Source organism: Mustela nivalis, assembly GCF_964662115.1.
Source record: "Mustela nivalis genome assembly, chromosome: 13".
NCBI lineage: Eukaryota > Metazoa > Chordata > Mammalia > Carnivora > Mustelidae > Mustela > Mustela nivalis.
Window position 1 is genome coordinate 39,782,707 of NC_139032.1, and position 15,414 is coordinate 39,798,120.

Genomic DNA, 15,414 nt, shown 5'->3' on the forward strand with positions numbered 1-15,414 from the left:
TTCCATTTGTATTTCATAAACTAATTTTTAAAGGTCTAAATTTCACTAAAATCTATAGGAATTCTCATAGTTGAAAATATTCAAATCCCCCCCAATTTCCTAAAATGCATATGAATACTTGAGTAAAGACTGCAAAATAACCTGAACTTAAAACAACCACAGTTTTAAACTTTTGTCATTATTGTCATAAAATAAATTTTAAGTATACCATTAAAAAAAAAAAAAAGTTCTACAATGAAGTAAGATATTACAGGATTCTTTAACCTATCTCCTGAGTTCCTGAAATTCCAAGTAAAGTCCACTAATTTCAAAAGCAATGGTTTCTTTTTCATACTTGTTTGATTTTTTTTAATAGTACTTTCCTTTTATTGTTACAGGGGAGAGGTGTCTGTGATAGACTGAAAAAAAGGTGCGACATTTATCAGCTCTTCTCATCAAAAGCAATAGTCCTTTGCTTAAGTCACTTTAAAAATTTCTTGATGGAGTGGGTGTCTCTGTTAAGCAGCTGCCTGTGGCTCAGATCATGATCCCCCGGGGTCCTAGGATCAAGTCCCGCATAGGGGGGCGGGGTGTCACTGCTCAGCAGGGAATCTGCTTGCCCTTCTGCCTCTCCCCACTCAGTCCCCCCCATCCCCCTCTTCCTTGGCCCTAACCTTCCCCCTGCCTTGTGCTCTCTTGCTTGTGCTGTCTGTTTGTGCTCTCTCTCTCTCTCTCTAAAATAAATAAAATCTTAAAAAAAAAAAGTTCTTGATGAAGTAGTTAAAATTAGTTTTATTCAATCTTGACTCTTATGTATAAATCTTTTTAATATTCTGTGATTCAGGGCGCCTGGGTGGCTCAGTGGGTTAAGCCGCTGCCTTCGGCTCAGGTCATGATCTCAGGGTCCTGGGATCGAGGCCCACATCGGGCTCTCTGCTCAGCAGGGAGCCTGCTTCCCTCTCTCTCTCTCTGCCTGCCTCTCTGTCTACTTGTGATCTCTCTCTGTCAAATAAATAAATAAAATCTTTAAAAAAAAAATATTCTGTGATTCAAAATGAAAAGTGAACATAACACAGTTCTGCTGTATAAAAAATACAATTCTGTCTGGGATGCCTGGGTGACTCAGTTAGTTGAGTGTGCCTGCCTTCTGCTCTGCTCATGGTCTTGAGGTCCTGGGATCGAGCCCTGTGCCTGGCTCCTTGCTCAGTGTGGGGCTTGCTTCTCTCTCTCTCTCTGCCTACAGCTCCCACTGCTTGTGCCCTCTCTCTCTGACAAATAAATAAATAGAATCTTTTAAAAAAGAAAAAAATAACAACTCTCATCTAGAGGAAAAGCATTATTTTTTGAGTTGCAAGCTGAACTAGCTATGTCTCATGAGCACCACATTACTTGAAAAAACAAATGAAAGTTAAAAATAAGGTACAAACTTGGTATATGGCAGACAATTTCTCAAAAATAAACAAAGTCTTTCACTTCAAGGAAAATAACTGACAGTAACTGTTGCCAATAGTAAAATTTGAGGTTTCAAGTAAAAATTAGAACTTTGGAAAACTTGTTATGTGCCAGCCTGAGTTTGACAACTTTTCATAATTTAAAGACTTGATAATACCAGAAGCAATGGTTAGCAAGTATAAATTTTTGATATTCTATAATGTAATGTGAAACATAATTTTCCTGTTTTTCAAATTTTCCAAATGACCAATTTATTATAAAATTATGCATGGTTGAAAAAAATATTGAAAGCACAAGACAGATTTTATTATAATAGAATACAAAATGTTCACTGATTTGGTTTCTGATTCAACCATATAACTAAACTTTAAGAAACCACCAATAGGGGCGCCTGGATGGCTCAGTCTGACTCTTGGTTATGGACTCAAGTCATGATCTCGGGGTCATGGGATGGAGCCCTGCATCGAGCTCCATTTGGGCTCCATGTTCAGTGGAGACCCTGCTTGAGCTTCTCTCTCTCTGCCTATATCCCTGCCCCCACTTGCCTGCTTATACACATGTGCTCTTTCTCTTAAATAAATAAATCTTTAAAAAAAGAAAAGAAAATACCAATAGTTCTGGTGCACTATCAAAGAAAAGTATCCACAGAAAAGGCTATCCTCCTCCCTTTGCCAGTCAAATATCTGCACGACATGTTCTCCATATACACCCACTAAAACTGCAAATCCAAACAAATAAAATGCAGAAGATATGAGAATCCAGTCTTCTATGAAACAACATTAAAAAGATGTGAAAAAAGGTAAAACAATGTCACTCTTCTAATTTTTAAAGCAACAGATTACTGCTATTTTCAAGTCAATAAATATTTAAAACATTTCTCAATTTTAATTTCTAACCTGATAAATTATCAATGTATAAAACCACATAAATGAAAGCCCTTTGATGCCATTAGTAATTTTTAAGAATGTAATGGGAGTCTTGAAACCAAAATGTTTGAGATCTGCTGCCTTAGAATATTAAATCTCAATAGGAGGAGGAAGCACCAAGAAAAGAATCAATACTTACTGAACGCTATTCCCATATTACAACTTGGGAACATTATTCCCATATTACAACTAATGGAGGGGCAAAAAGAGGTTCAGTGAAGTTAAGTGTACACATACACACACACATACTCCTTCTAAGAAATAAACTCTTATTTAAAGTCATCTACTGATAAATATCAATGCCACAATACACATCTGGGCTGTGTCTGTCTCCAAATCCTATCACACCACAGTGCTAGCATCTGAGATCAGCACAACAAAGGTCTCAAATCACCAGGATATCTTTCAGCTGTTTACAAGGACAGTGAAACAAAAATGATAGAGCCCTGGGGTCTGAAGTCAGCCAGTCTACATTTAAACGCTAGCTCCAGCATATAACCTCCCGGTACCTCCATTTCCCTATCCATAAAACAAGGAAAATAACATTATCCAGTACATCTATCTCCTACTAGCTACAACTTTAGAGTACTGTTGCAGTGATGAAACAGGGACTTACAACAGCTCCTGGCACACAGTAAGCATTTCCTGCATGGTAATCACCATGATGATGATGATGATGAGTGGTGCCTCCTTCCAATATGGTTACCAGGAAAAACATGAGGTCTTCGAAGTAACTTCAGTTATTTAGCTAATTTATTTATACTAAAAATTATTTCTCTGGCAAGAAAAGGTAATTACTGATGCACAACAGTTCTGAATTTCATGAATACTTATATATCTCTTAATTAAGCAATCATTTATTGGACTTAAGTAAAATATCATACTAGGTACAAAGTAGTCAAAGATGAATATGATATGATTTTATCCCAAAATTAGTGAATGGTTTTCAAACAGATATAAAATGCACTTAATTCTAAAACCCCTTTTTATGCTTGGTAAACAAATGGCATGTGGAACACCACATATACCCCAGGGTCTAGGTATGTGTGTGGATGTGTACTTGCAGAACGTCTTTTCTTTATTTAAATCTTAACACTTCTGTGCTTTCTTAGCAAAACTTCCAAGGGAAAAAAAATCACAGAACGTAGATTGACCAAAAGTAATATTGTTATCAAAGTATGCTGAAACTTTCTTCATCAAAGGGGTGCAAGTATTCAAATTAAGTAAATCAATATACCTTAAATGCCAAGACAAAAAGAAATTTAGAAACTGAAAACCTAGGAGACAACTGGGGTGGTTCAGTAGCATCTGACTTCGGCTTAAGTCGTGGTCTCAGGGTCCTGGGACTGAGCAGTGCATGGGGGGCAGGTGGCAGGTCTGAACTCAGCAGGGAGTCTCCTTGTCCCTTTCCCTCTGCCCTTCCCCGCCAACTTGCATGCACACTCTCTCTGCCTCAAATAAACAAAATCCTTAAAAAAGAGAGAGAAATTGGAAACTTAGATGAACAACATGTTAGAATGTTTGTAGTGTTTTTTCTATCAGTCCCACATTTCTAGGAGACAAATAAAACTGATTCACAGTTCACAGTCTGCTTAGAGAAAAATAAAACCAAACCCTACAGACAAGTTTAAATATACAGAAGTAGGTACATAAAGACTGATGGTACTTTGTCACACTGTCTCTCCTTCCACTATTATCCTACTCAGTTCACATCTACTATAAAAGCCAGCATAATTAGTTAAAAAACAGAATGAAAGTTCTGGTTTATATTGAAAAGGTCCTCTAGTTAAAATTTGAGGGAGAATTTAAAAGAAATGGCAAATCTTAATGATTCTGAATTTACTAAACATTAAGTGCATAATAAGGAATGCTAATAACTGTTTTCCCAACCTCTCTGTTCCCTTACAGCAGAGAACTAACGGTTTAGAAACAGTGTATGACAGACATACATTCTTCTAAATCTACCAATGAATAACTGTGCAGTCCAGATTATGTTACACAATGTCTCTCAGCCTCAATTTCTTCTTGGATGAAATGAGGATCATGCACACTTCATGTAGGTGATGGACGAGCTAAATGAGACAATATCCACAGCACATGACATCTCCCTATAGGCGATGGTGGTTATTCTCGTTATAGAACTTCAGATGTAAATCAACCTCTATTGTGCTTATATTCTCAGGTTAAAAACCTCATTTAGGTTATACCCAGTAAATTTCACATTCTTCCCTCTTCTCCAAAGACCATTTAACTCTGTCACAAAAACACCATACAATTAGCACCATTTGCTGTTTTAGACACACATGCATACCCAATAGCAAGATGGTGCCGCATTTTAATCCAGCACTGTATAAAAAGCTTGAACAGTGCCTTCTTGCCCAGGATAAAACAAGAATTTTACTCCCTCAAAGGCTCTATATTTACAAACTTTCGGTTAAAGGAACAAACATTTAAAAGCTGTTATTGTACCAAAAATAAAGTATTTGAAATTCCTACAGTAAATAAACTCTATGGTAAATGTAAAAACATAAGAATCACTCCTTCTCTTTTAACTTCTCCTAGATAATGTATGTTAAAGTCTCAAGAAACAATACTTTCCTGTTAGTTAGGCAGTTGCAATGCTCTATCATAAAAGTAAAACCATTTTGAGGGTAAGAAAATATTTTTTCATTTTCACAAGCAACATCAACTTGGACAAATTCCATTCCCGTTTTAGATAATTCCTGTTAATGGGGTCAAGGCATGTTTTCTTTCTCTCTGTACTTCTTCCCCCCACACCACCAAGTCATAGTTTAACCCACAGGCATTCTTAGGAGACAGCAGTTATTCCCCCTTTACTGACAGCATGGCTACTGATGAATCTTCTCCATTTTAGTCTCAAATTAGAAATCATAGAGAGAAGGGTGATTTCTTTGCCATTTATATAAGTAATTAAGCTGAGGAAACACAGGCATATATGCTCCCTACTACGAATCTACAAAACCATATCCTTCTGATTACCATAGTCAGAACAGAGCAACAAAATGCCCAGTTATCAAAATTCTCATCTTTCCACCAATCTAAAAAATATAACTGTAAAAAATTACCAGTGTTGATGATGCCACCGTTTAAAAGCAACAAACCTCAACAGTTTGGTCATGAACCTGATTTAGCAGCTTTATAAATGAGTACCCACAGAACAGCAACTCTCCAGGCGTGCCCTGTGAAAATGTAATTGAAATATGCAATTGACTACTTATTTCTCCAGGCTCTCTGAAGGCTGTTCCTCTTTTAAGACAGAGCATCAGAAAAACATACATGGTGTACAATACACTTTAGCAGAAAAGTCATTACTAAAATTATAATTAGGATGTGATGCTGTATTCTTAGTATGCACTCTCAGTATACCTCACTCTTAGAAAGATGGAAGAAGCATTTCTTTGAAGAACAATTTATGTATTTCATGATTATAATTAAAGGTCTTATCTATCAAAATATCATAAAACCTTCACCTTAATTGTTTTAGGCAGTTTTACTATAATTGTTAAAATGTGGAGAAAAAATAAATGATTGTTAAATATTATATTTAATAGAAGTGTTAGAAGATGATACAATTTTCAATTTTCAACTTGAAACAATAGTTTGATACAGAATGCTGAATGCAAAAGAGGAATGATGAAAAACATACACATAACTTCCCCCCTGAAAAAAAAAAAAAACCTCTACCTTAATAAATCCTTCATAATCTGGTTCCCACGTTTCCTCTCTTGCCAAGAACCCACACACAGGTTGATGCCCTGATAACACAGATCTGTAGATGACTCTGTATGAGGGTTTCTCAAGCTCAGCACCATACGCATTATAAACCCAATAATTCTTTGCCTTAGGAGGCTGGGTGATGCACTGAGGATATTTAGCAATATCCCTGATGTCTACTCATTTCCATGCCAGTAGCATGGCCCCTACCACCCCAAGTTACAACAGTCAAAATGTCTCCACACATTGCTATCTGCCCCAATCACCTTCACTTGAGAACAACTTCTCTCTACCTGCAAACATTGTTCCTCGACCTGAAATAATTTTCCCATTCACTGCAGAGAAGTCCTACTCATTTTTTAAGACCCATCTTCTATGTTCCCTCCAATGTAAGGTTTTCTTGTAGTCAAAGTTCATAATTCCTTATACCACTCACTTTCTTATTTAGTTACATAAAACAAATGTATGTTCTCTTTCCTTCTCTAATAATGAGAATTTCTTTATTCATAGTATTTTTACTGACTTTATTAATAAATGATTATAAGTCTTCTAAAAAAGCACCCATGAGAAGACCCTCCCATTGCCAAGGAAAATTTGGCTCACTGAATGATGTCTCACACTGACCATATACAACCCTCAGTGCACTCTCTCTCTCTCTCTCTCTCTGTGTCAGTGTGTGTGTATATTTATCTTTATATTTATAGGTACTTATATTTATATAATTGTTGTTGTCTTTGCTCCTGAGGAATGGAAGTTAAATGAAAATACTCAACTTTAGTAATCGAAGGTCCTTGGAACATCCAGTTCTCTGATATTTTTATTTGGTCTTCATTTAGCTCTACCTTTGTAGCTCTACCATTAGTTCATACATTTTGCCATCGGAAGTTGTTCCAAATTCTTTTGGGAATGTGAACAGGTAAAACTTAAAAGCATAGAAGTATAAGACAAAAATTTTATACCATGAACACTGTATTTCAAAATTAAAAAGGAGGATCCACTTAATCTAATCAACACTGTACAATAATTTCCAACCTAATTCTACATTGTCAACATCTCTCCAATTACTTCAAAAAATGTCACAAAATTTCCAAAGAAAAACTTAGAAAAAAAATCTGGCTTAAATTTGTATACATTATGCATTTGGATAATATGCATATACGCCAACACTTTTCTGAGAAAAGAGTGAATGAACAAGGAGCATGGAAATATCCAACAACAAGAACAGCCACAAAATAATAAAATGACATACTCCAAAAAGGCCAGATATCACAGACATGGAGAAACCTCCAGAATATGTGGAGGCCTGAGGCTCATTTCCACTATCAGCAGCATTTGTAACCTGAATTATATACATTATTTCCTCAATCTCAGACTTGGTCTCAGTCGCCATAGCTTTAAAAAAAGAATCTCTGCAATGTCGATTTCTAAGTATTAATCCTAAATTTCTACCAAAATTAGTAATTTTAATTCACAGTCTTCCTACTCATGGTAAAAAGACATTTAATTTAACGTCTATGGTCAATTCATAAGGCAAGGCAATTAATTAATCAGGAAAGTCGTATCCACCTCTACTGGACTGGAGAAACATCACAGAATAAGTATGCAAATCCAATATCCTCATGGCTGACAAGTTTCTATTATTAAACTGCTAACGTGTTTATTTCCCCCACAATAGCTGGATTTCTGTCATGAATACGCATTGAGCCCTGCAGTTATTAGCTGTGATGACTAGGTGACAGTGAGGACACTACTTGAGAATTTGCATCTGACAGATCATTGACACACAGTCACAGTTCTTTTTTTTCCTCCTCTTCACTTAAACAGGAATCATGCAATAGGAAAGGAACTGGAGCTATTAGAGATTATTCAGGTTTAATAGCACACATCCTTTTAGCTGGCGGTTAGAACAATACACAATGTGGCAGAATTAAACAGAGGCATCAATTATGCTCTCAGACCTGTTAATATTTTTGACAATATTTAAATAGCACATCCCTTCAGGGCATGGCTTTTTTGCCCTCTCAGTTACACACCTGTCAAATGTTTAATTTGCCAAAGGGAAACAGTTTGATTTCTAAGGGCAGTCTTAATACTGAAGAAGCAAATTGGAAAAATTACGCATTATTGAAAGGATATAATGAGAAGGATCTGAGGGGGAAAAATAGTCAGCTTAATTCAACATGGCATGTCAGCATCTGTCATTAACGCAACAATATGATCACGTCCTCCAATATGCTGTATTTACCTCAGGCTTTTCAATTATTCACTCCTTTCACTTTCTAAAATGTAGAAGGATGATGATGAAGTTGGAGGAGTCAAAGTTTTTGGTAATACTAAAAAAGATGGAGACACTAACTTGTACCCATGGTGCATATAAAATTACACAACTGAAAACATAACTCAGGTAAAAGATAAGAAACAGAAGCTAGCCACAGGTTAGACTGGTATAACTACTGGTATAAAAGCACAAAAAAAATTCATGCCTAGATTCACTAATTAAATATTAAATTATAAATATTAACAAATTTTTTTAAAGATTTTATTTACTTATTTGACAGAGAGAGATCACAAGTAGGCAGAGAGGCAGGCAGAGAGAGAGAGGTAAGCAGGCTCCCCGCTGAGCAGAGAGCCCAATGTAGGGCTCGATCTCAGGACCCTGAGATCATGACCTGAGCTGAAAGCAGAGGCTTTATTAACACACTGAGCCACCCAGGATCCCCAAATATTAACAAATTAACAGGTAGTAAACCACACAGAAAATCTAATCCTAACACTATAGGTCTGTAATATTTATGTTTAAACTTTAAAACAGAAAATAATACAAAATTTTGAAAGGTAGTCTAGTCATACAAGGAAAAGATGGTTCGACAAACAAAGGAAATTGAGTCAGTAAAATAAAGACTAAAGTGAAGAGTCACAGAAACTATGAGAGATATGGATGGTTTCTACCAGAATTGAACTCCTGACCTCTAGGAGACAAGTTTCTACCCTCAGGAAAAAAGGGAAAAGAAGACGTGAGACAGGCTGCAAAATCACAAAAGGGGAAAGACTGTGCCTTGGGAGGCAAGAAAACCACGTTCCAGTTCTGGCTTCGCCCTTATTTACAGCCAAATCACTCAAACTCATTAAGTATTTGTAATACACAGGGTGCGAGCCAGCTGGTTTTCTTGGTCCCTTCCAGCATTTAAAGAGGTGACCAAAAAGCCAAAAGTCCAAAGACATTTGAGACATGCCTACAGAATGCCCAAACTTCACAATGTCCTGAGTCTTGAAATACATCAGCATCTCTCATCAATACTGAACTTGGTCGCAGACTACCTGGCTTGATAACATTATGCTCAAGGGTTTCCAAGGAGATTTCAGCTGAATCACGGGACCCAAAGTTTTAGAGCCCATACCCTACTTCTAATTGGAAATGGTAAAACAAGGTCAACAACCAATAAACCTAGGTCTCCCCTGCTTTCAGGGCTAGAAGAGATACTTCTAGTTCTCTCTTTAGTTGTATTTCCTAACACAGTAGTACTTTTTGTTTCAACTTTTCCTCCCATTCTAATCATATTTTCAGATAATATAATAAGGGGAGAAGACATCTGTTCGACTTCTTCACTCTCTCTGAAAAACCAGATAATCTTCCACATCATAATTACACTTCTACTCAGAACACTGATCTCTCCAAACTCTTGCCAATTCATTCTGAAAAGGAGTATCTAAAACCAATCTTTTCAATAACTTCCAAAAAAATCAACGAAAAATACCCCAAACACAACTACATATAACAAAAACCACCCTTTTCTTAATTCATGATCACAATTTTTAAATCATTAACTAATAATTCACTAGAGAAAAATATTTTTAAAAATTCTTCTTTGTTTTTTGCATATCTTTTTTTTAGTATCTAGATTAAGAATTTATGTGACATTAAAAAAATTCCCTCTCTATTGCTACTATTTGTTCTTTTTGCATTTGGCACATTTTTTTAATTGGAGCTATTCTTTCACTGAATTATAAAACTAGTCTTTAAATTTCATTTTTAACCTTTTAAGGCAGAATATTTGTTAGCAAGTCATCCATAGAGATTAAATTAATGCTGAAAACATTAGAATGAGAACTAACTTAGACTGAAGGCATAAATGAGACTGACTTCAAGCCTTGTAAGGATAACAATTTCAAAAAACATTTTTTTTAAAAAACCTGAGAAATGTGATTAAAATAAGAAAGTTCAAAGAACATCTAACTTGAGTGTTTGTTCTGTCATTGTAATGTTTCAATTTTAATATAAATGCTAGGAAATTTCAAGGTTCTTTATTTTTTTTACAGGGAAAAAAACAGTGTTACATTTAGAGGTTCTAATGTTTATCACCATCTGATGCTGTCATTGGAAGCAATTGCTACTTACACTCTTTTAAGAAGTGAGAATTGCAATTTCTCTAACTGATGACAATGTAATTATTTCTTTTACTGTCAAAATAGAGGTGATTTCCCTTCCTCACACACATGATTACACATGCAAATCCAGGCTTATCTGAAATCTTGTAAGTGTGCTGAATGTCTGAATCCGAATGCACAAGATCACATGAACAATGAGCCTCAGTGGGATGGAAATCAAGTCCACAGCCATCTACCCTCAACTTATTTTTATCATCCCCTTGTCCTATAGGGACTCATACTTCAGCATCCACACAGCTTTCAACACAATGTCATATCATCTACAATACACAGCAACAACCATTACAAAAATAACTGGGGGTGGGGAGTCACAGTGAATCTGAATGTCTCATTTGGAGATTTAAATGACTTTATTAACTGTTCATTAACACATACAAAAATCAGCCTTTCAGAAAAACACAAGACTGTCACAAGATCTATGCCATGCTGTGAACACGGCTTTGGGAGAATCGTGTCCTACCTGGTCTTTCAGCTGCTGTACAGAAGCCTGAAGGTTCAGAATCTGACTGAAGAGCGGGCTCTGCAAAACTGACTTGAGAAGGTTCAATTTGTCTTCATTGGCTCCATCTCCACGTTCTCGCAGCTTGGCTTGCAAGCGCTCTGCTGCCTGCAGGGCTCGGTTTTTGTCTAAACCAAAGGGCAGCATTGGTCACTAACAGGATTCAAAAGATACACACCAAACCCCGCTTACTAGAAATCCTAAAACTATTCCTTTCGAGAGCATAAAACTGACTCAGAGAAAACAGAACTGTAAAATGTCCCTAGAAATATGTCTCTCACACCTTGAAGTTTCTGGTTAGAGAGTCTGTCTGAAAGCAGAGAACTGGTTATAGTGGATGCCACAAGCACCTCATTGTTGCTCCAGTTCGGATGGGGTATATTTGAATTCCAACGCCAGCTGTCAACTCTTTCATATAAACTACTGAAAACCAAACACTTCATGAACTTGCAAATGCTGACACTTTCACTTTTTCAAAAACTTTATTTACATTTAAGAAAAATTAAAACTATAACTTACTCACTAATAATCAGATGTAGATGATGTCACTGATGAGTCATAACATCCAAAACACAACAGTTTTGTATATAAAGGAACGAACATTCTATACTTGACAATTCACTTGAAAATGTATCACAACAATATATGACCCTTCAAAAACACTTGTAAATACTCTCTTTCCCCAAAATTAAATAGGATATCCAAATATGTATCAAACCAAAATAATTCAAATATTTATTGACTACCTTATATATCAGGCATTAAAGTTACAAAAGTAAATATTTGAATAAGTGTATCCCTAATAATCCCAGCATCTTACAGGCATGCTTCCACCAGATGGTGATTTTCTATGACAAATCACATTTAAAAACCTGTCCTTAAAACTCTCTCGCACTTTTTCACAAGTGAACCCAAATTTGTTTTAAAGAAATGAAGACCATTCAAATATATGTTCTAACAGATTCATCATGGTAACAAGGGTATCTATTCTTCATTTGCCATATTACAGTAATCAAAGAGTGGGAATTATCACCACAGACACTTCTGATAGAACCAAATGTGGGATGATGCAGAAATGGGGAAATTAAGGCATAAATTAATGTTGACCATGAGTTCACATGCATACACAAATTTAAACAAACGGTATTTACTCATTAGTAATTAGTATTTATTTATTTATTTGTATTTTTTGAGAGAGAGAGCATGATTAGGGAGGGTCAGAGGGAAAAGGAGAGAGAGAATCTTAAGCAGGCTCCAAGCCCAGCACGGAGCCCAGTGCAAGGCTCCATCTCATTACCTGAGATCATAACCTGAGCTGAAATCAGGAGTTGGATACTTAACTGACTGACCTATTGAGATGCCCAATTATAAGTACAATTTTAAAAGTAAATAATGATAAAGGCATGAGAATTTTATTCTGTGTCTTATTTGTATCTAGATTTGTATCTCAGTATACAAATTTGGTATTAATTTCCATGCTAATTCTTGGAAGGTGTGCACGTCAGCAATAACTTACAAAATAAAGATTGGAAAGTGACATTATCAATAATTCTCTATTTCTCCTTCACTGTTCACTTTCTTATGAGGAACTTTGCTTTGTGGACTAGTAGTAGTCTTTGTGGCATGTGGCTTTAGTATAAAATGGGGGATAAAGGTAACACGTACCACGTACTTTCATCACTCACATAGTACCAGGAGCAAAAGTCAGAGTAATGATCCCCACTATCAAAAAAGCAGCTCCTTTCCCCAAAGCATGCAGGTATTGGGGCACCAGCCACTATCATCAAGGCACCTAAGTGAAATCCAGATACCTCCCAATAGCCATACCCCAACATTTCCCAGGAAAACACGAGGCATTAGGACACCAGGAGAGGGATGCGTGAACAGGATATGCCTGAAACTAGTTCTACAAACCAGCTTCTCTAAAACTAAAGAGCAGCGAAAGAAAGAGTAACATGTGAATTTGGGTATTTCAACCTATATTATCTCATGATAGAAATTAAACTGCCTTAAATCATCACTGAAGTTTGTCAGCCTAAACGATTGTTATTGTTATAGCTCAATGGTCAACTTAAAAGTAAAGCTCAGTAGGATTTCAACTGCCAGGGACACCTGGGTGGCTCAGTGGGTTAAAGACTCTGCCTTCTGCTCAGGTCATGATCCCAGCAGACAGTGGGCTGTCTGCTCAGCGGGGAGCCTGCTTCCTCCTTTCTCTCTCTGCCTGCCTCTCCACCTACTTGTGATCTCTGAGCTCTGTCAAATAAATAAACAAAATCTTAAAAAAAAAAAAAAAAAAAAAGATTTTAACTGCCAGAAATATAGAAGCCAATGAGTTTCTTTCAGTATCAAAAATACTGTTAAGCTTTCTGGTGCTATCTACAAACACCTTAACCAGAAGTGGGTCCATAAATCAGAACAAGATTTACATTAAATTTCATTAAAACTCATAATTGGTAGAACATTTCATATGTCTTTATCTTTTGCTTACAAATGATTTGTTTTTATAGCACTTCAGATTAAATCATCCAAATATAAAAACACATTTCCCTGCTGTAAAGCTAATGGATAAAAACTTCAAAAAACCAAGTTACGAGACAAAATCCTGCTATGTAGAAAAACCATTTTAAAGATCCTAATGGAAAAAATTCTGGTTCTTAAAAAAAATAAGAAGAAATAGGTCTTACCTATAGTTTCTAACATTTTTTCCCCCAAAGGTCAGTGTTCTTCTCTATAATGATTTTAAACAGCAACTAAAACAGAACTCTGGGGAGAAAAGAAATAAAATGGAATGGTTATGTTTTATCACAACATTAAAACTACATAAAAAGTACTTGATGGTACCACAATTCCATTGGCCATTAAAATCTTGTTGATTTAACTTAAAATAGCTTCATAGGCAAAAAGAAAAAAAAAGTAATCATTTTAGGATTTATTCAAAATTATTCAAAGGTAATACTAGCATAGTAAGGTAAAAGGCATACAATGTGTTTTAAATAAGATGGCAGACATATCCCAAAATACTTAAGAACTTCTCAACACAGATCACTATAATCTTAGATTCACTTACAGATTCTCACCCACAGAATATGGAACTTACTTGACTCTGCATGAGAAATTCAGTGGGCAAAAACATTAAAACATAAAAAGCAGAAGATGTAATCCTGCCTTTGATTGCTCACAGTCCTAACTGGGGACAGCATACACACATACCAATTAGAAATAAACTATGACACTCATGCAGTATGTGAACCAATGGGAACTACTAATACATTAAATCATGGATGAAAAACTGAATAAAAGAAAGCATAATGTTAAATGGAGGAAGGGTTTTTCAAATGCTTTCAAAATACCCTCCTCACTATAATATTCTCTTCTCCCTCATTCAAAATAAACTTTCTCAACTCCTTCAACTCAAACAGATTCCTCTTTCTCTGACAATACTTATCCAGATTCTTTAAAGTACCAGCTACAGATTCCCAATGGCAATGTCCAAATCGCTAATGGCAATGTCCAAATCACTAACCATACCTCATCTTTGCTGTCCAACAATTTATATGTCCTCTCCCTAGTCACACCCACCCTCTGCCTTGCAGAAAAACCTCAGTCATTCCTTCAGTGGAGAAAAAAGGTCTACAACCCATTTTCCTCACTTTTGGAAGATGAAATAGGATTTGTCTGAGAAGGAACAAGTTGCCCTTGTTGTCTCTTTAACAGAAAATGCATCTGGGACAAAAGGAGGTCCGTGATGTGTATGAGCAGATGCATAGACCATCCATCAATGCCTGTGATTAGCTTTGTATAATAACAAAGAACAGTTCTGACTTTCCTTATCCTGATTTAGAATACACTATTTAAAACATCAACTCCACTGGAAACAGACAGCTCTACTACTGACACTTTCTTTCCTGGGGTCAAGAAAAGAGGGCAACAGCTCTAACTTGGAATTGAAACCTAAATAACAGTGTAGGAACCTTAGTTTCCTAGGAAACTTAATCATTGGATATACTGCAATAAATGAGATAAAGTATAAAAATTTCCAGCTCGTAGTATAACTCACACTGGAAAATACATATTCAGGATTAATGCTGAGCCCATAGAGACGAGCATTTCAACGTCAGGCATTGTGTGATTTCATGGAAAAAAATACAGGGAAATCTTTAAAATAAACTAGTCATATTTTTAGTCTTATTGCCATGGGATACTTCATAAGATAGCATACTATTGGGTTCCCCCCTCTCAAAAACTTACTAACTCCTGACAGTTGTTAACAAATCAAAGAAAGGATACACCAATAAAAGGAAGGCCAATAACTGATACATGCCTAGGAGGAAGACCGCTAGCAACAGAAGAGCAAGACTTGAGGGAGTGTGATCACCT

At 36.1% G+C, this 15,414-nt stretch overlaps 1 protein-coding gene across 13 annotated transcripts in view; it reads right to left on the minus strand.

Annotated features, from left to right (window-relative positions):
- MPDZ (multiple PDZ domain crumbs cell polarity complex component) overlaps positions 1 to 15,414 on the minus strand; it is a 154,150-nt gene that overhangs the window by 114,482 nt on the left and 24,254 nt on the right. For all 13 annotated transcript variants that reach the window (XM_082696736.1, XM_082696734.1, XM_082696741.1 and 10 more), the window contains 2 exons: positions 13,722 to 13,800; positions 10,999 to 11,165 (listed from right to left, as the gene is read on the minus strand). In XM_082696736.1, coding sequence (XP_082552862.1) covers positions 10,999 to 11,165; positions 13,722 to 13,737 — 183 coding nt within the window. In that variant the 5' untranslated portion in view covers positions 13,738 to 13,800. The remainder of the gene's footprint in view (positions 1 to 10,998; positions 11,166 to 13,721; positions 13,801 to 15,414) is intronic.